The 25698-nt window shown below is 38.2% G+C and overlaps 1 protein-coding gene across 1 annotated transcript in view; it reads right to left on the reverse strand.

The window, feature by feature from the left end:
• NALCN (sodium leak channel, non-selective) overlaps positions 1-25698 on the reverse strand; it is a 300278-nt gene that overhangs the window by 23837 nt on the left and 250743 nt on the right. Inside the window, exons 21-34 of the mRNA XM_019625115.1 lie at positions 24321-24412; positions 24111-24233; positions 21921-21977; positions 21315-21435; positions 21087-21218; positions 19941-20108; positions 18121-18225; positions 13809-13915; positions 9424-9544; positions 9238-9336; positions 2234-2327; positions 1632-1738; positions 1338-1412; positions 413-532 (exon numbers count right to left, since the gene is read on the reverse strand). Of these exons, the coding sequence (XP_019480660.1) occupies positions 413-532; positions 1338-1412; positions 1632-1738; positions 2234-2327; positions 9238-9336; positions 9424-9544; positions 13809-13915; positions 18121-18225; positions 19941-20108; positions 21087-21218; positions 21315-21435; positions 21921-21977; positions 24111-24233; positions 24321-24412 (1521 nt within the window). The remainder of the gene's footprint in view (positions 1-412; positions 533-1337; positions 1413-1631; positions 1739-2233; positions 2328-9237; positions 9337-9423; positions 9545-13808; positions 13916-18120; positions 18226-19940; positions 20109-21086; positions 21219-21314; positions 21436-21920; positions 21978-24110; positions 24234-24320; positions 24413-25698) is intronic.

The raw sequence follows: 25698 nt of genomic DNA on the forward strand, positions 1-25698 counted from the left end.
TTTGAATCCTCTGATACAACCTTACAAGTGAATTTAGATAGGTCTCTCTCTCTCTCTCTCTCTCTCTCTCTCTCTCTCTCTCTCTCTCTCTCTCTCTCTCTCTCTCTCTCTGTCTCTCTCTTCTTTGAGAAAATGAGGGTTAAGCCAGAAGAACTTGAAGGCACTTCTCTTTCCAGAACAGACATGCCAGAAATTTGGCTGGATTTTGTCTGTGTGAAGCATACGGATGTGTGCACACATCACGCATATGTGCATGTACTAGCTTGTCTGAGGTCCCGTCTGGGTCAAGGCTGGACTTAGGGGAGGTTAATCTGACACCTGAGAGGAGGCTGACATGGAGCGACATGAGACCGGAAACTGGGTTCCCTGAACTGAAATTATCAGCTAAAATAAACTGCAATTATGCACATACCAGGAGGGCAAAGTGAAGTACCACCCAGATAACGCCAAGTGACGTCACCAGCAGATCATATCGATTTCTTCGGCTTTGCCAGAAGCCAGCAGGTGACATTGCAATAATCTTCATTGTAACCTGGGGCAAAGCAATGCGGAGAGGAAATGGAGGCTGAGTGTTCAGCACATATTTCAATGTATTAACTTGAGTCACAATCTTTTTTTAAAGGATGTAGAAACCAAAGAGAAGAATTTATTACACATATATAAAAGCTGAGTAGGTAACAAATGCATCTATATTCTCCACACTCTTTTCTGCTTGTTTTATGACTAGTTTGATAGCGGGACATTTTTCTTCCCCAAGTAAAAAAACCACAGATTTTGGGAAACATCAAAATCTTTGAAATAAGGATGAATAAGAATCTGTATTTCAGAGAAGATTGCTGGAAGAAGAATATCACTGGAAAGCGATATGACATGGACCCTATATTAAAATAATCTTGTCTGGGACAACTCCCTTTGCCTTCACGTTACAGTTTGAGTCCCTGAAATACAGTGGTTTGTGTAGCTCGTTCTAAATACTCGAACTCACATAACTAGACAGGCCAACATTCTGATACAATAAGTAACAGCAATTAGCAATTCCTGCAGTTAGAAAAATCTGAACTATGAAGTGAAGCCTTTGTTCAAGTTAAGCAGAACAGCCTAAGAAGGAAGTATCCTAAGAGTATGCTACTCCCCTCCCCCCCAAAAAAGACTTCAAAAGCAACGGAACACAGAGCTGAAAGTGCCATCAAAGGAGGGCACCATTTTTCTTTTTTTTTTATTATTAAAATTTATTGGGGTAACAGTGGTCAATAAAACTACACAGGCTTCAAGTGTACAATTCTATAAAACATCATCTATATATTAATGTGGACTGTAGCACTGACTCATTACGGTACCTCTAGAACGAAGATGAAGGTGAAAACCACCGACATTGTTGCCAAAGGAACAGTCACTGGGTCCTCGACGTCCCACTGTGACAGAAATAGCACATGAGTTTTCGCCCACATCCATTGGGCAAATAAAGACTTTCCTCCTCTTCCTCCCATTTAAACATGATTGTGAATTTTAACATTTTTTTTTATACTAAAGAGCATAGATTGATTGTGAGTGGCTAGGGTCACTTGTAATATTCTTGGATGCACCACTGGATAAGAAATTCATTCCCAGAGTCTTAGGGTGAAACAAAATACCTTGACAGACAGCAGCACTGACTGGGCCAGGACAAGTAATGCAATTGTCCTCTTAAAAAATGGATGCTGGGTTATGTCATACATCTTGGCTCTAAAACCATCATTATCTGGAAAACAAAGGTTTAGGCAAGGGCATTTTAGACATAGGTCACATTTATTTTCTTTAATGCTCATCATAAAACCCATTACATTTTTTTCCCCCTACAGTTCAACCTATTGTGTAGTGTTTTGCAGGAATGGCTGGCTCTGAATATTTAAAACAATGGTGCATGACGCCGTCTGTATTGGAAGGAGAACCGCATCATTCAATTTCTGTCAGTTTAATACATTTCACTCATATGTTGAAAAGGCAAGCACAAATATATTTTATTTAAAAATTCATTTTTTCATTAAGGCTTATCCTGAGAGCAGTGAAGCACAGCCTTTGGGTGGTTGATTTTAATAGCCTATGGAGAGATCTGTAGTTTGGAGCCTGTTTCTGTATTAACTTATGCACAACCGCCTAGTGGCCTCACGATTATTATTTTAATTGAAATCTTAGACTCCTGGGGAATCATGAACACTAGTGCCCGACATGAATAAAATCAGAGCATCTTTGATACCCGGGCGAGGTGGGAGATGAAGAGGCTGTGCTATCTTCAGTCGGCTCTTCAGATCTTCCCATCTTCTCTGATCTACAGTCAGCAGAGCCGTCCCCTTAATAAACAAAGGAAAGCAGAAAAAGGCCTTGTGTCACGTACTCCACACCAAGGACATCGCACATGGGGTGGTGATACAAACAGGACTAATTTGGAAGTTTAAAATAAAGCTATTCTTCAAATTCTGTGGTGGCTTGATAAATACGGTCAGAATTCTCAAACCTGGTCTTGAAAGGACTTCCATAAAGGATGGCCACAGGTTTGGGAGAAGGTTCAGCTGTCTTCAATTGTCATCTTTGAACATGGATAGCATTCAGGCTTGAGAAAATCTAAAGAAGGTTTTCTACATGATTACATTTTCTAAAAGGGATAGTCACTCTAATAGTGGTTAGTTCCCTTTTACTTCATAGTAGAAAACGCTGCAGCAAAATTATAGCCTGTCAGTGCTGCTGCTTCTGGTTAAGGGTATTATGTATTTAAAAATTTTTTCAAAATCATTCTGGTATGTGCGGTTGCAAAACTTTTTTTTTTTTTAAGATTTTATTAGGGAATTGGGGAAGGGGAACAGCCAAGTTGTTGTCCTTCAATCTTAGTTGTGGAGGGTGCAGCTAGCTCAGCTCCAAGTCCAGTCGCCATCTGGCCGCCTGGCGGCAGCTTGCACCCCACTCAACTCAAGGTGCCATGTTCAATCTTAGTTACAGGTGGGCACAGACCACCATCCCATGTGGGAATCGAACCGGCAACCTTGTTGTTAGGAGTGCACGCTCTAACCACTGAGCAATCCTGCCACCTGTTGGCAGCTCAGCAGCAGCTCAGCTCGGGCACAGCTCACTGGCCCATGTGGGAATTGAACCAGCGAACTTGTTGCTCAGAGCTTGTGTTCTTAACCAACTGAGCCACTCGACCGGCCTGCAAAACTATTTTCAAGTGGTATGAAATAATAGAATTTGGATCTTTAAGAAACTAGTGCTGCAGGATGGCTCAGCTTAAAAAAAAAAAAAAGTAAAAAGAAACTAGTGCTGTGACAACTGGCTTAAAAGGGATTGGATATTCTTTATGCTATGAGTACGTCATTAAAATCACATAAATATATTACGTTTCATTACATTATGTTACATAGGCAGAAGTATAATTTAAGAAACTAGAAAAAAAACAACAACACCCATCTCCATTTGAATTCTTGCTTTCTTTTCCCAAAGCTAAGGACTGTCCTTCAGGGGAATATCCTCCTCACTATGTTTCCAGAACTTTCCTGGTTGTATATGTATCAATACATGAGAATGTATTCATTCTGAATTTTGAGAATTTATATAAATGGTATCCAATATGTGCTTATTTATTCAGTTTGTTTTTATCTTCACCAAACACTATGTTTTCCAAACAACTACTTACTAGATCTAACTGGTTAATTTTAACTGCTCATGGAGTAGTGGCCCACTGAACCAATACATCAGAAGTTATTCATTTTAAATTTCTGCACTATAAACACTATAAACAGTGCTGCAATAAACACATACATACGGTCTCATGGTAAACATCTATGAGCCTTTCCCCGTGTTAAATCTCTAGGAAAAAGAATTGCTGGGGTCTAGGAATTCATGCATTTTTACATTTACCAGATATTACCAAGGTTGCTGTCCAAAGAGGACTAACCAAGAAAATTTGCCACTGGCAACCTCCAAGTGTTCCCATTTCCTTATATTCTTGCTAATCTTTGACATTATCAGACATTTTAATTGGGTCATTTGATGCGTGTTAAGTGTAAGTAATTTAATTTTAATGTTAATGAGATGAGCCAGTTTTTATGTGTAGAAGTGGTGATCCCTATATCTTCCTATGTGAATTGCCTGTTCATATTCTTTGCTCATTTTTGTATTTCAATATTTACTTTTTGATGTTTTGTAGAAATTCTTAATATATTCTGGATACTGTTCTTTTGTCAGTCATGTGAGTTGTAAATATTTTCTCTTAGTCTTAGCTTGGATTTTTTTTTTTGCTTTTATCATTCAAATAAAATGTGTCTTTGATAAGTCTGCAACTTTTCTTTTTAATGTAATCTAAGTTTTTTTCTTTATGGATTTCACTTTGTGGTTAATGTCAAGAAATCCACAACTACTCCAGGATCAACAGTCAATTCTACATGGTTTAAAAATGGTTTATGCTTTGCTTTTCATAGCTTAAGTCATTCATTCATCTGGAATTCATTTTTGAGTATGCTATGAGGTAGAGATATGAGTTTATTTTCTTACATCTAGACAGTCAGTTATCCCAGCTTCACTTACTGATGGTCTCATCTCTACTGATTTGTTGTGCTACTTCTGTTTTACATGCACATAGGTGCCTCCTGGGGCTTTCTGTTCTGTGAGTCTAACTTTCTCTTGTAACAACACCAACATGGTTTTACTTACTATAGCTTGTTTCCTTTCCTTTTCCACATTTTTGTTCATGTTCAACCTTGTGAGAGGTTTATCAGTTTATTTATTTTTTTTAAAGAACAGCTTTTGTTATTCTTGAGGCTTTCTAAAGTTATTTTGTTTTCTGTATCATTCATTTCTGTTCTCTTATTTTCTTCAATTTTACTGTTATTTTTATTATAATTTATTTCTTTGGATATTTGACATATTACTAATCAATCTTTGATTTTTCTCTAAAAAAGCTATAAATTTCCCTCTAATTACTGATTTATCTATATCTTGTGAATTTTTATATATGATTTTTATAAATGATTTATCAAAATATTTTGTGATTTTCTGTTCTGATTTCTTCTGTGACTCATAAATTATTTAGAATGTTGTCAATATTTCCAAATTCTGAGGGATTTTTTTCTATCTTTTTTTTATTATGGTAAAGAACACATTCTATACATTATCAATTTTTTTGATAATTATTATTTTATGACTTTGTAGAGGATATGTTTTGTATTTGAAAATTGTGGGGGTCAGGGTTTTTTATATATCCAATAGATCAAGTGTTTTTATTGTGTCAAATCTCATATTTTCCTTATTTTCCTGTCTGATTTATGAGTCTCTTAGAGAAATAAGCTAATATTTTTCACTATGATTTTGGATACATTAGCTTTTTAAATAATTTGGCTAATTTTTGTTTCATATATTTTTCAGGTTCAGGAGTTCTATATATTTTTGGTGATTAGCTTCTTTTGCAATGATTTAATAACAGTTCATCTTAATATTTGTTTTTAATTAATTTTTTTCAATATTGCTATTGATAAACCACTTTTTTCTTTAACTGCAAGCAAATACTTGTTCTCTGGATGCTATACACATTCATATTATTCCTGTATTATAGAGAACAAGATATTTTGAAAAGTTGAAATCTGAAACGATCTAAAAGAATAGGAAGCATGGTGATGATACGGGACAAAAGAGTAGCCCCCGCCCTCCCCCTGCAACTGAAAAACTTTTAAGTTTTCTTTGTTATAGGAATTTTAAGTTTCCTTTTCCTTAAAGTTCCCTTTTCCCAGTTTTTTATCTCCTACCCCCTGCTTTAGATAATTACCCTGAAATTTGTGATTTATACTTGTTGATTGTAATCATTGAAGCCTAATGTTCTTTCCAACCTCTTCTGGGCCCAGCTTCTGGACAATTAACACCACCTGAATAACTGGTTAAGTGGCCATGGGCTCCATAGATTGGACAGATTTTGCATCCCGTAGCCACTTCGCATCAATAGCTTTGTGCTCTGCTCTTTAAGCCAACACTTTAAAATTTATTAATTAAAATCTATTTTTCCTCATTCAGAGACCTGGTGATACAGAGGATGCCCCAACAAGATTACCAGTCCCAACTAAAGAAGCCAACGAGGTCTTCCAGGTGGATCTCGAGACCCCTTCCTCTCATCAAAGATCAGCTAGGGTGAGAGTTCTGTGAATCCCCCCATAGGTCGGGACAGCTCTACCCCCCTGCCCAGCAGGAAGCAGATACAGAAGAAGAAACCTCCTGTCCGTCAGCTTCCCATAGAGATTTCATGGGGATCACATCTCTCAAGAAGAAAACAAGGCAGGCAGTTAGAGGCAGGCACTGGGTTTCTGCATTCTTGCACATTCAACACAATCCACAGAATGTGGCCACCCAAAAGACCTCCCCTCTCCACCCAAAACTTCCTCCTTTCCTCTTCTCACTATAATTATCTACCCCTATGAGAAAACAAATGAATACAAAATACCCAACTAGGTTAAACCAGTCACGCACACCTGCGCAGTAAAGGTCACAATGACCTTCATTATTCCATTGTTATAATATCATACATATGCCCGGAAGTTCATTAATATCATTGTAACAGACTAAATTCTGAGAAGGAACAGGCACAGTCTAAAGAGATGAGGTAGTAGCCTCTTGTCAGTCACAGGTGTCAATCAAGTGGTCCCATGCCCAGAGAGGAACAGCCCATTCTAGAGAAAAAAAAAGATAAAAACTCCATGTCCTGGCCAGGCAGTGCCTTTTGAGCTCCGTGTTTTGCTAGGCCTGCTCCAAACTCTTTGGAGTATGCTTTCTCTTCTAATAATGGCCCTTGAGTCACTCTCTATTGCTCGGGCCCGCTTCTATTTCTTTGCCATGTACTATCTCTTCTAATAAACTGCTCTTTCACCACTTTATTTCTGTGTCTCATTCAATTCTTTGCTCAAGATGCCAAGAAGCTGGATACCGAGCCAAGAAGGGCCTGCTCTGCGGTAACAGTGATATCATCTGATCATTAATATATGAAAGCTTCTTCTAAAAGTTTATTATTATGAAATTAAATGTATTATTAAACATAGTCTTATACTAGGGAAATAAAAAAAATGTATATTACTGGTACAGACTTTGAACTTTTTATACAGGGTTCCATTTTCTAGGGAAGATAATTTTGCCTAATTCTGAATTATGAAAACTTGGCCCCCAAAGCTTACCTTATCTTCATAGCTCTCTATTGCCTGTATATTTGGAAACCTATTTATATACCTTTGGGTATGATCATTGGAATGTAAGCTCCACGAGGGCTGAAATCTTTGTGTGTTTCGCTTGTTATATTCTCAGGGTCAAGAGCAGTGTCTGGCACCTAGTAAGTGCTCAAAGAAATCTGTTGAATGATTGCATAATAAATAAACAAAGGCTGTTATAGAGCAGCTCATGTGCTACCATCTAAAAAGCTTGCAGAAAAATACCTTTTCTAAAAAGTTTACATAATTTGGAAATTTATATCTTGTATTGACTAATCAAGTTTGTAATGTCTGATAATATGATTTCTTCTACTTCCCCTGTTTCTCTAAGACCCGTTTGAGCTTCTGTGCATGCTCCCCTTTCTCAGGCAAAGAAGCTCCTCCGTCCTTCAGGAAAAAAATACAACCAGTGTTATAAGTAGACCTCCTGTTATTCTGCTTACTTCAGCCATTTCTCTAAGTTCAAGAGCTGCATTTGTCTCTGGTTATTCAACATTTTATGTTGTTTCACTTATACTGTTGAAATGTGAGCTGTCATAGGACCTAATTCTTCTGAAATCAGGTGCTGCTCAGAGGGCCTTCTGGGCAAGCAGTGCCTAAACTCTGTTAATTGACTGATTAGCTTCTGCTGCTCTTCTGGAATTCCCAGTGTCTGCTCCATTACATGGCTCAAAGGCAGCTAAAAAGATCCATCTTTCTCTTTCTGCTTGCGATTAAACTGAACGCAGTGTAGGGCTTAAAGAAACTCATTTATGAATGTGTTAAAGTAAAATAGGGGGGCTGGGCGATATGATCTCTATCTTTTCTTACTCTAAAATCCCGTGTTTCTGTGGGTCAGAGTAGTGTTGAGGTCCAAAGGAGGGATTTTTAAGTCGCACCCTTTGAAAGTCTGAACAAAATGACATACTCATTCGGCAAACATCAAAGGCGTCAATTGACTGAGTATCTGATATCACACAGGTGGAGCCTGGGGGACCATGAATGATACAGTCCCAGGTTAGCTCCACAAACCAAAGAGCTCTGATGTGAACGCGTGCGAATCAGTCTTAGCTATGAATAACATGGAGCAGCAAGGTGCTATGCAGGCACATCCAGCGTTAATTCAATGCAGGATGACAGCTGACATTTTCATATTCTTGAATTTGAAGCATCACAGACTCTGCAGTAACAGGCACCACTTCTGAATTCTGGCCCCATTTTCTCGTCCTTATAAGACCCAGACAAGTTACTTTACCTCTGGAGGCTGTTTTTCTTTAGCTGTGCATTTCAGAGTTGTGAGAATGGAGAGTAGCATATCAAAACCTTAGTGCATAGTGAGTGCTCAAAAACTGCGTATGTCTCAATTATAATGATTTCAGAAGACTGGCCCTTACACAGCTGAGGGCAGGTAAGCCACATCCAGAACGACACAGAATGTTCTCCCTCAAACTCATATATTTTGGCAGAAAACCTCACTTGCTGTTTTCCTATTTGTGAGCTCTTGTACTGATCATTAGAGCTGCTATGAATGCAGCACACTTCCCATAAAGCATGCAAAGTTTTTATATGAAATTAGAAAATCTTTTTATCCTATGAATTAGGATTTTAAAATGTATATCATACCCTCCTCCCCACCCCATCAAAATGCTGAGTTCACCTACTGAGTTACAAAGAAGTTCACCTACTGAGTTACAAAGAAGCATCCAATTTACATTTTGTGAGAGTAATGTTACCTGCAACCAGTGCATCGGTTTCAGCTATTGTGTTTTAATAATTTACTGCACATCCTTTCAATCTGAACAATAGGAGATGTACCTTTCAGTTGGTGAATGAGTGACACTGTTACCAAAGGGGGAAATTTAGCAGGAGAACTGTGCTCTTAAATAACATGCCTGAAGGCAGTAATAAGGTATCTTGTAAAATAGTTACAGAGATTATTTACACCAGTCCCATTACAGTTTAATGCGACGTCATGCCGTGTGTGCAAAAGAAAGCTCAGAGTGAGTGGCTAGAAAAGAGTAAACCCTGTGGTACTCAAACCAAGAATTCTTACCTTGTTTTCATTGAAATTAGCAATAACTACTCCCACGAAAAGGGTCAGTCCAATCATGCAACCCAGGAACACAAAAACATGAATATAGATTCCATGCATCTGTGTAAATGAAAAATACAGTTATTCATCAAAGTGAAAGCAGCTGTTGAAAGGATTGTGTTCAAAGGATTCTCCGTGCTTGCTTACCGGCCCCACACGATGAATAATAACATCCCTCACTTCCACCCAGCCTTTCAAGGAGAGAACTTCAAACAATGCCAGCATAGCGTTTCCCACATTGTCGAAATTAAAGTTCCTCGGATTCGCCCTACAAGTCAGAAAGAGGAATGTTCTGTGAAATTCCGATGAGAAGCATGCTCAGGCAAATATCTGTAGCTCTTCCCAATCTTGGGTGCAGGGTACATTCAGCACTTGGAAGGTGGGCGATATGGTATTTCTTTCGCTAAATCATAGTGATGTGTTAATGTATTGTAATTTATTAATTATGTAATCAATTATTCGGTCATGATGGGGTGCCTTCAGTTGAAAATGACAAAACGCTACACAACTTGAGTTCTGGCTTGTCCTGATTATACGGAGGACTGGAAATATACTTTCTAGTTAGAAACTGTATGGGAGATTCTCAAAAGGGCATTGGAGTATGGATATGAATTTTAAAATACTTTTATAATTGAAAATCTTTCTAAAGGCATAAATTATAATTCCCTGTTTCGTATAGAAAGTATGAAAAGAATAGAATTTGGCCACTTATTACATTTTGTGGCCTCCTATGAACATCATACTGTAAAGTAGTGATGCGGTTAGAGGTTACTGAGATGGCAAGATGTGTTTGCTCAGAGTCTGTTTCCAGATCGCTCTCTCTCAGTTGGATTTTTTCCCTCAAGAACTCTGAGTGTTCTGGTAGATGCTTCTGGTAGATCCCAGTGCACTGTAGGCTGTCTACATCCACATCAAATTCCTGATTTTTAAAACACTCTTGCCTCACTACTTTTTGAGAGAGAGGGGATGTCTCATTTCTTGTTTTTCTGACATTTATACCTTTTTTCTTCCCATTTACAAAAGTGATCCATTCTACTATGTTGCCATTTCCCTTAGTCACTATGGGTCTTAGCTACCATTTTTGTTGTTAATAGATGTAAGTGGTTTTTTCCCTTTCCCTTTTAGAGACTATTTTAAATAATTAAAAGCTTCAGACAACCACTGGAAAATCATGACTATCACTACATTTCTTGAATATGATGGGGAACTGAGCTAAAGATTATTGAAGAGAGTAGGCCTACCTAAATCATATTTTGATACTTTTTTTCTGCTAGCTCATTCTAAAAATTTAATTGTCATAAAATGTAACTCTCTGGGGTCAACCTGATTTAGTATTTTTCTACAACTTTTTATATTTTTCAAACCACAGATCAAACATGGAATGTAATTTTCTTTTCTTTTTTAATACTAAATAGATGGGTATCTAATAAAAAAACATAAAACTGAAACTGACTTGCTCCTGAGGTTTAAGGCTGATTGGTAGAAATGTTTTCTACATAATGCAAATGCCCCACTCAGAAATTCATATTTTGGGATTCTGATATATATTTTTTAAGTATGAATGCATAGTATATTCTCTTGGATCTTTTCCAACAACTTTTCCTTTGGGGTTTCAATTACATTTAATACATTTTACAGAAGACAGAAACTATAAGGATTCTACAGATGCTACCGTTTTCTTGAATAAGGATTTGTTTAAAACCAAATAGCCAGCTCTCAGGTCTGATGTCGAACTTTCTTACTCATCCATTTTCTTTATGCAAAAGTGCTTTTTTTAGCTAAAATTGCAACAACCCAAACTACTTTTATATTCCACATCCATTAGAAGTTAGAATATGTTTGTTTGTTTTTTAAAGATTTTCTATTGGGGAATTGGGGAAGAGGAACAGCCAACTTCTTGTCCTTCAATCTTAGTTGTGGAGGGTGCAACTAGCTCAGCTCCAAGTCCAGTCGCAATCTGGCCGCCCGAGAGCAGGTCGCAGATGCTCAGCTCAAGGTGCTGTGTTCAATCTTAGTTGCAGGTGGGTGTAGCCCACCATCCCATGCGGGAATCCAACTGGCAACCTTGTTGTTAGGAACATGTGCTCTCACCAGCTGAGCCATCCTGCCACCTGTTGGCAGCTCAGCGCAGTTCAGCTTGGGCGCAGCTCACTGGCCCCTGTGGGAATCTAACCGAGGACCCTGTTGCTCAGAGCTCCTGCTCTTAACCAACTGAGCCATTTGTCCGGCCCCAGAAGTTAGAATATGTTAAAAATACACTTTTAGGCTAAACCAAGGAAAATAAAATAGAGGATCGTAAATAATTAGAAGAATACATCACATTAAATATTAGAATTTCTCAACTTTAATCATGTAAGATGCTTTCTTATGCTTTGTTCATTCACCTAAAATTGGAAAGTTTACAACTTTATGTACAACCACAGGGGACTTCAATGTATCCCAGACAGCTCTATGCCCGTGCCCAGCAGGAAGCAGATACAGAAGAAAAGACCTCCTGTCCCTCAGCTTCCCATAGAGATTTTATGGGGATCACATCTCTCAAGGGGAAAATAAGGCAGGTAGTTAGAGGTAGGCATTGGGTCTCTGCATTCCTGCATGTCCCACACAACCCACAAAATGCGACCGCCCAAAAGACCACCCCTCTCCGCCCAACACTTCCTCTTCTCACTATAATTATCAACCCCTATGAGGAAACAAATGGGTACAAAATACCCAACTAGATTAAACCAGTCACTCACACCTGCGCAGTAAAGGCCACATGACCGTCATTTCACCTGGGCCTCATTATTCCATCACTATAATATCATACATATGCCCGGAAGATTATTAATATCATTATAACAGGCTGAACTCTGAGAAGGAGCATGCACAGTCTAAAAAGGCGAGGTAATAGCCTCTTGTCAATCACAGGTGTCAATCAAGTGGTCCCATGCCCAGAGAGGAACAGCCCATTCTAGAGATAAAAAGGATAAAAACGCCATGTCCTGGCCAGGCAGTGCCTTTTGAGCTCCTTGTTTTGCTCGGCCTGCTCCAAACGCTATGCAGTTTGCTTTCTCTTCTAATAACCGCCCTTGAGTCACTCTCTATTGCTCGGGCCTGCTCCTACCTCTTTGCAGTGTACTATCTCTTCTAATAAATAAACTGCTCTTTCACCACTTTATTTTTTCATTCAATTCTTTGCTCAAGATGCCAAGAAGCTGGACACCGAGCCAAGAAGGGCCTGCTCTGCGGTAACAAAGATGCTGTATCTTCTATTAACCTCAGCTTTGAGGCTTTAGCCAAAATTCCAAAACAGTAGGGAAAAAATCCTATTTGATGTCCTGATATAAATAAATAATTTATGGTATAATAACGAGTTTTCACCTCACAAAAAAAATAAATGTTTGATGCTTCTTTAATTTTTTATTTTAATGTAAATGAGACTGCTTTTCTAGTTAGCACTGGGGTAAGGGTAGCCCCATGTGTTATATACTTCTCTACCCATACTGAAGCCACACATCTAAAATTAATCTTTTTCTTCACAATTCTTTGGTATTTAAAAAAATAAAAACCCAATATAAATTGTATTGAGTTGTTTATAAAAGTGGAGTTCATATTAGAGAAATGCCAAAGCAGTAACAATGAGTCCTAAGGGTACAACTGGGTGAAATGTTATTCCTTTTAAAGAGTGTGACATTTAGTAAGAGAAAAACAATTGTGACAAAAGCAGAGTAGTTGCTGTGGTTCACTCATTATTCTAAGAGGTAAAATGAAATAAAAAGGAAACAGGTAACGATTTAAAAGGACAAATGAAGTTGATGGAACACTCAGTTCCTCAATGAAGCCGATTGAGAAATCCCATTCATGATCATTAGGAAAATAGATGAGGAAGAAGGTGCTAGGTACTTCCAGCTGTGATGTAAGTGCTCTGAAAACTCATTTTCAGGAAAGATACAGTTTAAAGAGAGAATTAGATATAATCAATTGTGTTACTGACTATTCCTTTCCAGTGTTGCAGTAATGGAAATCCTTCAGTGTCAACGGGTTTTAAATTGAAATAGCTTTATGATTTAGGTAGTTTCTCTACAACTGTTGTGAGGACATCAGATCCTCCCTTAAAGATGAGTTTAGTTTTTTTTTTTAAGATTTTTATTAAAATACAGCTAATATACAAATTATATTAGATGAGTTTAGTTTTAATTTGATTAAAACGTTTTTAAAAATTAAATTAAAATTGAATTAAAAATGTGATTGAAAGTCTTTTTTTTTAAGCCTCACTTATTTGTAAAGCCATGTAAATCCAGATATAAACTTTTAACTACTGTGGTGATATTTCATTAGTGTCAGGAAGCAACCTAGGAGTCACTGTACCACTTGTTCTCTTATTACTGTATTTTTGCATCCTGTTGTAATTCAGTACCTTACATTGTATTACTTAAAATCATTTTAACATCTCTAAAAGAATTACTTTTAGTTTCATGACATATTATACTGATTTAAAACCTTATACTGACAAATATAGCATTCTTCAGGATATTTTTCTGATATCTTACCAAACACGGGGCACCCAAAATCCAGGTTTTTTCTCTCCAGGTCTTAATTTTAAATTTAAGTTCTTGGACACACTTACATTAATCCTGAATATGCCATTGCAATCTTCCTAAAATATGGAAAAAAGAGAGATGGGGGAGAGAACTTGGTCAGAAAAGGAACTCAGAAAAGATGAAAGAAACACTTTTTACATAAAATAACAAAGGTCTTTATCTGACAATAGTGATGTGGACAGCTAGCCAACAAATAGTAGCAGACTGGAGATGAGGGTTTGTGAAATCTGATGCTGAAAACATTAGTAGTTGGACAAAGGATCCGAATAGACATTTATCCAAAGAAGATATACAAATGGCCAGTAAGCACATGAAAAGATGCTCAACATCATTAGTTATCAGAGAAGTATAAATCAAAACCACAATGAGACACCACTTACACCCACTAAGAAGGCTATAACAAAAAAATCAACAACAAGCTTCAAAGAGGATGTGCAGAATTGAAATCCTTATACTAGAACCCTCATACACTGTTGGTGGGAATGGAAAATGGTGCAGCCACTTTGGAAAACAATGTGGCAGTTCCTCAAATGACCAAGCAAAGTGTTACCATAAGACCCAGCAATTCCACTCCTAGGTGTCTCCCCTAGGTGTCTCCCCAAGAGAAATGTATATCTGTGTGGAAACTCGTACATGAATGTTTATATCATTACTATTACAAATAGCATTATTTATAATAGTAAAAAGGTGGAAACACTGCAGGTGTTCATTAATGGACAAATATATAAACAAAATGTGTATCCACACAATGGAATGTTATTCAGTCATAGAAAGGAGTGAAGTGCTGATACATGCGACAACATGGATGAACCTTGAAAATATGGTAAGTAAAAATATTCAGCCACCAAAGGCCACATATTATATGATTCTGTTCATATGAAAGTTCAAAACGGGATTCTACAGAGACAGAAAGTAGTTTGTGTCAGTTTAGGGATGGAGGTGTCAGGGGGATAAAGGTTTAGGGGTGATAGTTAAAAGATACAGTGTTTCTTTACGAGGTGACAAAATGCTCTAAAATTCACTTTGGTGATGGTTGCACAACTCTAAATATGCTAAAAATAAGAGAATACACTTGAATATCTCATAGAACTTCAAATTTTAATCTGTTTAGTCATCTTCAACCTTAAAATATGTATCCTCCTGGCCTCCCCTTTTCTGTCCGTGAACCAGCATCCTGTCAACATCCCAGTGTTAAGATCTCAGTGCTCTACAGCTTCGTCCTATTCACATGGTCCACATCTCCATTCTTATTTCAACTAGCTTAATATCAACATTATACTTCTCTTGATTACCGAGAAAATTCTTTAAAGTAAAAACCTTCTTACACAAATAATATACCCTTAAGCTATAGCGCATGGATAAACTTACCTATAATTACCCAAAGACAAACACAATTGACATTTTGGTGTATATCCTTCCCATTTTTATTCCTATGCATATATGAGGTTGTACGGTTTTTATTCTTTCATAGCCCACTTTTTCAGTTAAAATATATTGCAATTATCTTCTCATATGTATTCATTGACAACATTATCCCAAATAGCTGTGCTGTGATGTGATATATCAAGGCCCCATGATGTAGTTGGCCCTACTCTCTCTTCCAATTTGTCTTCCTGAGCCCACCGGAGCCCACCTTTGATTGGGTGAGGCAGCTTGGTGTCCTGGCAAAAAACATGGACTGTGGGGCCAGGCTGCCGGGACATGGATCCCAGCTTCTCACTTACTGGGGGTGACCTTGAACAAATCACCCTTTGACACTAAACCTTTGCACACCTGTTTTCCTCCTCAGTAGAATGTGGGTAACAATGGCAGTTCTTGGGACAGTACTTGTACTTTGTGAGCACCGAGAAGTGTCCTGTAACCCTTTGATGACTTCTCATTTCTCCCCCCAAAATTCCAACCCCCTTAGGCTGCATTCCAGGTCCCTGAGAATCTCTTTCTAAACTACATTTCTGGCCTTGTTTTTCGGTTCATTTCTACAGGGGAGGGAAGTGAAGTTTAACATATACTATTGGGGGTGGGGTTAGGTTCTTTATGTAAGTCAACTACTCGGGGTTTAATCTTTATAATATAGCTGTGTGAGAAGCATTATAGAGGAAATAAGGTCAGAGAGATTAAGTGATCAGAGCAAGCCAGCACACCTCCTGTCTTCATTCTGCCTCCGCTTGGAAGGTCCTTTCTTGCTAGAATCCTTCCTCTCCCTAAAGCCTTCTCAGCACCGTACCCCCCAGAGGGAGGCACTATTTCCCATACTTGAAAGATTCCACATTACATCTGCTTTTCATGTGCTCTTTTAAATTTTGACTTTATGCTATAGTTGCTTAAACATGAAACACACATTCTGATTGGACAGAACATGCTGCAAAGCAGGGGCTGTGACCACGCCTCACTACGCCAATTTCTTTTCAGTTATGCTACCTGATATTGATGCTCTCTATGATGGTTAAGTTCTCTTAGGCTTTCCTTATGGGCCTACCACAGGGGCCTCATTGCTCTGGGAAAGAGGATACATGCATCACGGTATCTGTGTTTTGTCCATTCAGCGTGTGCTCTTTGTCTTCTATATAAGTCACTGATCTTTAGCTTGGGCTGGGGATGAGCAGACAGTGAAAAATCACAATGCTTTTAGACATTGTTAATACACTGAGTCATCTGAGATTCCTACTAGGCTTTGTTCTGAAATGTTATTATCTTTCTGGCCTCTATTCAGTGTGAATCTAAAATAACTCTTGTTTCTTTATACAAGCTTTTGGACTAAGCATCAGTTCTTTATGACTTCCTTCGTTAGCTAATTTGGTACAACATGACTGTTATATCATGTTCCTTGTCATGTGTACTCAGGTTTACAGAAGTTCCTGGAACCTCTGGAGAGAGGAGTTAAAGGCAGCAGTGACCTACGTGGTGCCTTGTGAAATAACATAAAGTCTACTCAACCTAACTATGTCTCTTCTGCTCCGACACGTCCCGAAATCCTCATTATGAATATAATTGATAATGTATTTGACTGGACAAAGGTGTTAACTGTATTTTATAACAATTAGAATGCTAATGATTTTTATAATTAGAAGCCTGAAAATGTAGGACTTTTCATACTGGTATAAAATCTATATTAGATAGCCATAGTTGCTGGAAATATGTATTGTAGTTCAGCTCTATTAAGTCTTTTGGAAACATGTATTTTAATGGACTCGAGGCATTATTTTAACTGTATGAACAAGGAGATACTTTTGCTAGTTTATACATCAGCAGTACTTGGTTTACTTCATTAATCTATTTGTAACATAAGGCAGTATTCTAAGAGAATGGGGCGCTGGATGGTGTAGCAGAGATTGGCTAATCATTAACAGACTGTGTCCCTTTTTCTACAGAATACACCACTAAACTATGTATCGCAGCCTCCCTTCCAGTCTGGTGATGCCATGCTCTTTCCAGGAAAACTTGAGTTGCAATGAGGTGTGCTGCTTCTGGGTTCAGCCCACATCCCTCTCAGATAAAGGTTTCTCTGTTCTTATGGGTCAGATAAACAGGGAATACTTTGAAAACAGTCAAGGGTGGGAACACAAGACAGAAGAAACCTGAGTCCCTGAGAGGTCAATTGGAGGAGAGCTGTCCAACTTATGCAAGATGCAATGTATTCATTTTATTATGTTCAGCTACTGAAATATTGGGGTTGTTCTAGCAGCTAATCTCCTTATCCTAACAATGTCTAAAGAAAAAAACAGTAGCAAAGGTATTCAAGCTTGGGTCTTTGCTGGTTGTCGTAATGGGGCTGATTCTGGGAAGCTCAGAGCTAATTCGAGGCCTGAGCTTCCTCATAGGGAGAATGCTGGCATGGAGTAGTATTAAAAAGGGGCAATACAGTCAAACTTTGCCTTTTGCACTTTTTGGGAGAGCTGCTTGCTGACATGAGTCTCATGTAATAACAGAGGCAGGATTGAGTTAGGGGAGACCTAAAGGGAAAGTTTCCTAGGTTCACAGCTATAAACATCTGGAATTTGGGAAGACTGTGCAAAAGATCTCAAGAGTGGATTGCCAGTGGAAGAAGAGTGAAGAGCACAATTCCTTGCCACGTGCTTCTAATCTTATAGACCGTTATTAGAAGGAAGAGGCATGCTGCATGCTTTAAGCAGAAGGAGTTCAAGGGAAGAGAATTCTTAAACAGTTTTTCCAGGGGTCCTCAAAGTAGGCTCAGCACATGCTGACCAAGGGCTGATAAACTACCTTGATGTTTAATTCCAAAAGATAGAAAGGAGCATCTTACCCTCCTAATAATGTTGGGATCATTGCACTTTGCCAGTTTCCCAGCAAAAAGCTGAACTCCAAAGCTTGCAAAAACAAGCATTAATGTCAGCAAAAGGATGGAGACCTGAAAGAAAGTGGTGAGATATCAAAACTCTTGGGAAAACATTAAACAGTAGGTTTGGTTCGAACAGCGATATATATAAACAGGACTTTTCTGATAACATTGTATGAAATTCATGATCTTTTGATGATATCTTTTTACTTCTCCACCATAGGTCATTTAATTAGCCTTACTGGAATGTTAAAAGAAGGAAATTAACAACAGGTTTTGAATTCTTAAAATGAAAACATGCGACTTTCATGCAAAAAAAAATGGGCTAAGGTATTTTTGATATGACTTAGACTTTTCTGATTTTTAAAGCCAACACTTTGATCTATTTTACTTAATGGAACAAAAGAAAAATGCTTAAGTAGTTATATTTTCCCCCATTTTCTCAAAATGAATTCATATTTCTATCATCAGAGCACAAATGAGAGGGCCAGCGGCTTCGTTTTCCTGTGAGCATGAGGGCCTGTGAATGTGCAGCTCATAGAGGAGTAGAGGTAGCTCAGTCCTAAAAAAGCAAATCTGTTAATTGACTTATGCTCCCTCTGCTGGATGACTACTTTGGTCTCCACAGAGAAAGTGGCATAGGATAAAATACTGAACAAACTATTGATCTGTACAGGTTGAATAATCTAAAATATACCTTAAATATACTACAATTACACAGAAACATCATGAGGAGAAAGGTACAGAGTCTTTCTAAAATCTATCCAGGGTCAAAGATGCATATACGTCAGCCATCAGGTGACATTCTGTTTTCCTCCAGTTCAAGCTGTGAAAGCCACTGTTTTATGGCTTTATGGCAAAGAAAATGTAGAATTTTCAGCACATCTTAAAAAAAATGTTAGCATCTACATGCTTATAACATTATAAATTGTCTTTAAAATACCTTTGATCAACTACAACTACAGCTGTTCTCTCACCATACCTGTGTTTCTAGAAAGCAAGTTATAAAACAGGCTTATGTAAATTAATTCATGTTTTCCATGCACAAACAGAATTCAATAATAATAAAAAGAAACCTTGATCACTCCTTTGGATGGCAAAGGTCCTTCTGGAGCAGATTATGAGCAATGAGCCTCTTACCCGTCATTTCATCTGCAGCCCTGCTCTTTGAAGACCCTAAATCAATGTTTGCTCAACTAAAAATAATGTTTTCCCCCTCAATCACATTTAGAAGCATTCATTACTGCAGATTTATGTTACTTAAAGTACAGCAAACTTGTATGTTAAATTTTTTAGTTTTTTTATGTTAACACTCTAAAGATCAGAGACAATACTATTGCTATATTCTTTAAAGGACATATAGAATGAGATTATCAGCCCAAATGTGTTAAGTCCTAATATCATTTGTGAAGTAGATGGTGTTGAATCTTCTTATCCTTAATTTCCAGATGGGGAAACTAAAACCCAGAATAGAAATTAGGGTCAAGAGTTAGACATTGACGTGTCAGCAAATATTACCTCTCTGGATTTTCCTTACATCGTACTTTCCAGAGTGCTTTTCTTTAGTTTACTAAAAATGTTTGTTGAACTAAATATACTGATAAGCCAGAAGCATGTATGGGTAACGTTTCTGAATGTGTGTTGTGCTTTATTAGTGCCTGTAGAATCCTCTGGCAAAAAACAAAATTATAGACTTAACTTTGACAAGCAAGACTTATTTATGTCCTCATTAGCTACATTACAGAGTTGGACTATGTGCACTGGAAGCAAAGGTAATGGTAACATACCAAAAAAATTTCCTTGAAGCCACTGAAAAGTTCTCGAACAACTTTCCTCATCTGAGGCACCAGTTTGAATATCCGTAGAGGTCTCAGGCACCGAAGAACCATCAGGAGCTGAGCTCCCGATTCAGCAGGCACATTTTGAGGCATCCAACAAAGAAATATCAAGCTCACCTAGAAGGGAAAAAATAACCTCTGAAATGTATATAATTTATCCTCTACTATCTACATTTTCTGAGAGCCAAGTGGCCACTCCTTTTCCTTAGCAAAGATTCCACAGGTTACGTGGGACAAGCATTCACCAGGTATATATGCAGTCTCTTAACTCTAAACTATGAACCCACTCTAGACCTGCTAGCAGCCCCAGGGGAAAGTCATCAGGTGTTTGCAGGAATGAGATGGGGAGCCCAGACTGAGTGTGTACTCCAGTGCACTCTGCTCCTTCTCTTAACTGACACGCTGGAGCACGCTCCGCTGATGTCAGCAGGATGGAAATTCCTTTGATCAAAGATACTAAATCTCATGCTTGACCTGAGGCTCACTATTTTATTAACAATCTAAACATGCTACAGTTAATGGTCACAATTCTCCTTGCTGTGTTGGAAAAGACATTGATTTTATGCCTTGCTGGACATATAGGAAAAAAATGAAATTTCTTTGAGTCGCTTCCTATGGTTTCTCAAATTAGTTTAACCAAACAGTTGAATGGTCTTTCCTAGCCAGATATTTTGTGTCTTAGAATTGGGAGTAATGTCCAGCCACACTCTAAACTTTAGTTTGCTTTTAGAAATCAAGGACTCATCAATCAATTATATGATGTATATTTTTGTTTGTTTGTTTGTTTTTTAGTAGAGGAGCAACAAGAGTTGTAGGGAGCAAACTAGATTTGCTATCTTAGACTTTATTTATGTATGTCTTATGTATACATGAATGTGGTTGATGTATTTGAACCATATCCATGGATATTTTTAATACTTTTAATGTAGATTTTATATGCATGCCTCTTATTAGGCTATAATGGATTACTCTATTTAAGAACTCAGTTTGGCAGCTAAACCTTTGTGACTCACATATTTCACCCTTGTACCAAGAAATACAGGCGATTTTACAGAACCATCACATTTTATATTTAAGAAATAATCAAAGACTTACAAGATATATAAATATGTCCATTACTCCACCAAAGTCCCTGATGACAGCAGTTGGAGTAAAAAATAGGCCATCTGCCATAATCTTCAGATTAAGCTCAATGCTCATGAATATCACAAATACATACTCAGCAATCTGAAATGGGCAAAAGGCAGTTTGATCACAATGAATAGTAAAATTGCAGGTCAGTGTTTTTTCTCAGAGCTGTGAGCTAAGATTCAGCAGCAGTACCTGCAGAGTAGGTGCATGCATGACTCTTCGAAAGGGGGATTCAAACATCATGGAAATGCAGGAGCAGATGGTTACGATGATCATGACCCAGTCCAGGTAAGTCACCAGTCCCAGCAAATCACTGCCAAAGACCAAATGGAAGTGAGAACACAAATGCTCTAGGAAGGGATGCTAAAAGTCAGAGGAGATGCTTCTGGGGTGCTAACATGACTCGTATATTTTTATGAATTCTCAGTTGTCTATGTCATGGCATGATATAGCAAGAAAATAATGTAAATTAAAAAAAAATTTTTAATTAAAATTTATTGGGGTGACAATTAGTAAAATTACATAGATTTCAAGTGTACAATTCTGTAATACATCATCTATATATCACATTGTGTGTTCACCACCCAGAGTCAGTTCTTCCATCACCATATATTTGACCCTGTTTACCCTCATCTACCACCCTTCTCTCCCCTTACCCTCTGGTAACCACTAAACTATTGTCTGTGTCTATGAGATTTTCTTTCTAATATGGGGAAAGTTTATATTTATTTTTATATAACACAGAATAGTACACAAAAACTTCAAATGTGCATGGAAAACAGAATTTGTAATGCTTACTAAAGTTGATGGTACTTTGTATTTTTCACAGCTCCTGTGACAGGATCTGTTTTAGATCTGTAAGAGAGAATAAACATAACATTCTGCAACATAGCAAGGTGTTATAACTTGGCAGCAGTGTATTTATAAACATCTCATACCTAACATCTCTTTTTTATCCTCTATAGAATGTCCATTACCATATATGTTAACTGTATGTGACTTTGGAAAGCAGAGAACATCTGATGAAAGAAAAATCAGAAGAGCTTGCAGCTGATACTTATGAAAGAAAAGCTTTATATTTCCCAAAATTTGATTTTTGAATTTGTGATTCCATTCAACAATTTCTGATGTGGATATTACAAAATTAAATTTTGAATTCCATTTAAAAACACTCAGTAAAAATATTTGCTTTAGCAGTTCAAGGATGGTCCTCATAATTATTTAATCAATGATGTACAAATTCAATAGAGTTCTTCACCCTGTGTTTAACTGCGATCTTGTGGAGTAATTTATATAGAATTTCTTGGGAGTGGGGATTTGTAACTTTTACTTTCAGGAAGCCAATCTTCAGTGAAGCCCCTGATGCTGTTTGTACTCCCCGGTTACAACAAAGTCTTCCTCGGCCTACACCAGATGCGTTGCTGACAAGGAGAATTACACCCCACTAACTGGAGTGGAGAATTAACAATTAGATGTTAACATGGAGGCAGCCAAAGGGATAATTCCAGATGAAAAACCCACTTGGGAACTGATCAAATCAGTGGTACATTGCCAGCTTCTTCCTTTACTTTGTGAAAACTCAGAGAAGTTTTTAGTGATTATTACTCAGGTGCTTTAAACTGTGAAGGTCTTTCTAGACAGAAGAAAGAATGATAGAGTGACAGTCAGAGAGCCATGCACTAGCTGGTGTCCTTGAGCAAAGCCCTTAACCTCTACTGACCTAAATGCCCTCCTCTTTTGGAGGAGGGTGGGATACTAATGACATTAAATGGCTGCTAAGGTCTCCTCCGGCCCTGAAATGTTACAACGGTATATTAGTTTCCTAAGGCTGTTGTAACGAAGTACAGTAGACTGAGTGGCTTAAACAACAGAAATTTATTTTCTCAGGTCTGGAGGCTACAAATCCGAGGGGAAGGTGTCAGCAGGGCTGGTTCCTTCTGAGGGCTGAGAGGAGGATCTGTCCCAGGCCTCTCCTTGGATTGCAGACAGACATCTTCTCCCTGTGTCTTCACATAGTCTCCCCTCTATATGTGTCTGTGTCCAAATTTCCTAGTCTTTTAAAGGGCATCAGTCATATTGGATTAGGGCCCAGCTTAATGGCCTCATTTTAATTATTTTTTTTTCTTCAAAGTCCCTATCTCAGTTACATTCTGAGGTACTGGGGGTTAGGAGTTCAACATATGAATTTTGTTTTAGGGGGAGCACAATTTAGCTCCTAACAGGTAGTGAGTATCATATGCTACTGTCAACAAAGGAGATCAATTTACTTAAGTGATGGCCTCAGGGAAGGTCCAACTACTGATGGGAAAGTAGTCACACTTCCTTCAGGACTCTTAATGTCTTCAGGATATTTGCTTGGGTATGCATGACAAAAATCCCATTTTGTCCCTGGTCGTCTGCTCCCACTGGCTGCCATCATCTCAAATGCAGTGTTCTCCAGGTTTACCACATCGATAGCCTCTTGCACATTCCTTCCGTGTGAGTAGGGAAGAGACACTGGCTAGTGGGTTTTCGTCTCATAACAGTTGGCGGGGGAAAAACTAGTCACCTTTCTTCCTACTTCACATTATTCTAGAATAAACCAATTAGGGTATTTTGACGATAAAGAAACTACAAGTCTAAAAGAAGGTGCATGCAATGACCTTTGTACCATGTCATCCAGCCTCCCTTTCCTTCAGTGTTTCCAAAATAAAATATGGAGTTAATAACACTGATATAAACGTACTGGGCAAAGGCTAAAATGAACAGCTAAACATGGCCGTTCAGTGCTTTATAAACGTGAGTTTTATATAAATATTAACTACTTGCAACCTTTGTTTGTTTTCCACCTGGTTGGCCGCTCAGCAAATAGGAGCAGCATGATTAATTAGCCCACAGTTTATTTTGTGACCCCATTAGGATTACACGCGCCTTCTTCCTCATATGACAACCCCCCCTGCTGTTTGTACGACTGGGGCCAAACACCTGGCTGAAATTGAGTGTACTTACGCATTGAAGCGTGCCCGGACCACCACCCGGCAGAAGTTTCTGAACCTGTGCTCACGTCCAACGATGAACAGGGGCTTATCGAAGTATGGATGATTCTCTCGCAGTTCCTCTTCTTGCACTTTCCTTGAAGTGGAAATTTTGGGAGAGTCAAGTTCAGAGGAAGTTTGCCATTCCAAAACGAGTGCCAAGAAACCCCGTAGCACCCTGTACCTTTTCATTTCGGCTTGCTCCTTTTTTTCCTGGATCATCTTTATTTCACTGTCTTCTCTTTGTGCATTTCTATATCTCACCGTATTCGAGTGCTAGAAATAAATTAAAAGGGGCATATCAAAACAGAAGATTTTCTTGAAGACCCCTCAAACTGATCATTTCTTAAAAATGGAAATAACTATCTTTATGTTATATGTATTTCAATGGCCATGGTCATCTTAGCAAGGGTATTTTTTTTTCTCGAACCAATTATGGGCTGGGTGCTATCGTAGTGCTGGAGATAAGGCAAAAGAAAACATGCAAATCCCTGCTCTTCTGGGGCTAATGGTCTAGTCAGGGGAGACAGACAAAAATTAAATCAAAATAAGAATATTAGAAGAGGTTTAGCGCTCTGGTAAGAAACACAAAGGGCAGTAAAGAGTGCTGGAGGCTCCAAGTTTACATAGGTCAGAGTAGGCTTCAATAAAAAGCTGTTATTTGAGCAAGGACTAGAAGGATGTAGCCCCTGGAACTGTGCAGAAATGCAGCCTTCCAGAGGGGGGAGTGGGCCCCTGTGTATGCACATGGAATAGCCAGGAGGCCCGTGTGGGCAGAGAGCAGGGAACCAAGGAGGAGGGGAGGGCGTCAGACATGTGAGGGGGGCTGGCAGATCATGTAAGACCTTGACTTTGGTTTTCACTCTGTGGGAGATGGAGAGCCATTATTCAAAGAACTTAATAGATTTTACAGAAAAATATTCCTTAGATTTAGTTATTTGCATCTTCCATCATTTGGAATAGCTGAAAAAAGATGAAACTCTCTATTTTAAATTGCTTCCATTATGGAGGAAAATACATTAGGAGAGGTTTCTTATGAAATTAGCAGAATACTCATGACCTTTTGCTATGGAGAAGATGGCAGATGAATTTGTGTTGTACATCTATGTAGGAAATATAACAAAATGTCTTTGAGGAAGAAGTAAACATTTGGAATTGGGATAATTCAAAGAGTCTTTCATTGTGTACATTTAAACACATATTTTCAAAGCCATGTTCTAATTTGTTAATATATTGCACATTTCTACTGAATCACACTGAAGGAAAGTCTGTTGAACTAGTATTGTCTCTCTGAATTTTTGTCTAGAAATTTTCTCCATGTACTATGGCTGACCCTCAAATTATACAGTAAGTACACAGGCCATGTGTTGGATCCAATCACAATCCCGTGTTGACAATATTGTGGATCATATCAGACAGAGCTCTGGCTTAAAAATCACGGTGTTAACAGGTGTTTGCACCAATTAAAACCATGTACATTGGGTAATGATAATATCAGGTGTTCTCATCACCAACTTCTTTCATTCTCAGTTTTACCTGCAACACTTAGTAAGGAGAGTTTA

Source organism: Hipposideros armiger, unplaced genomic scaffold, assembly GCF_001890085.2.
Source record: "Hipposideros armiger isolate ML-2016 unplaced genomic scaffold, ASM189008v1 scaffold_615, whole genome shotgun sequence".
Classification (NCBI taxonomy): Eukaryota; Metazoa; Chordata; class Mammalia; order Chiroptera; family Hipposideridae; genus Hipposideros; species Hipposideros armiger.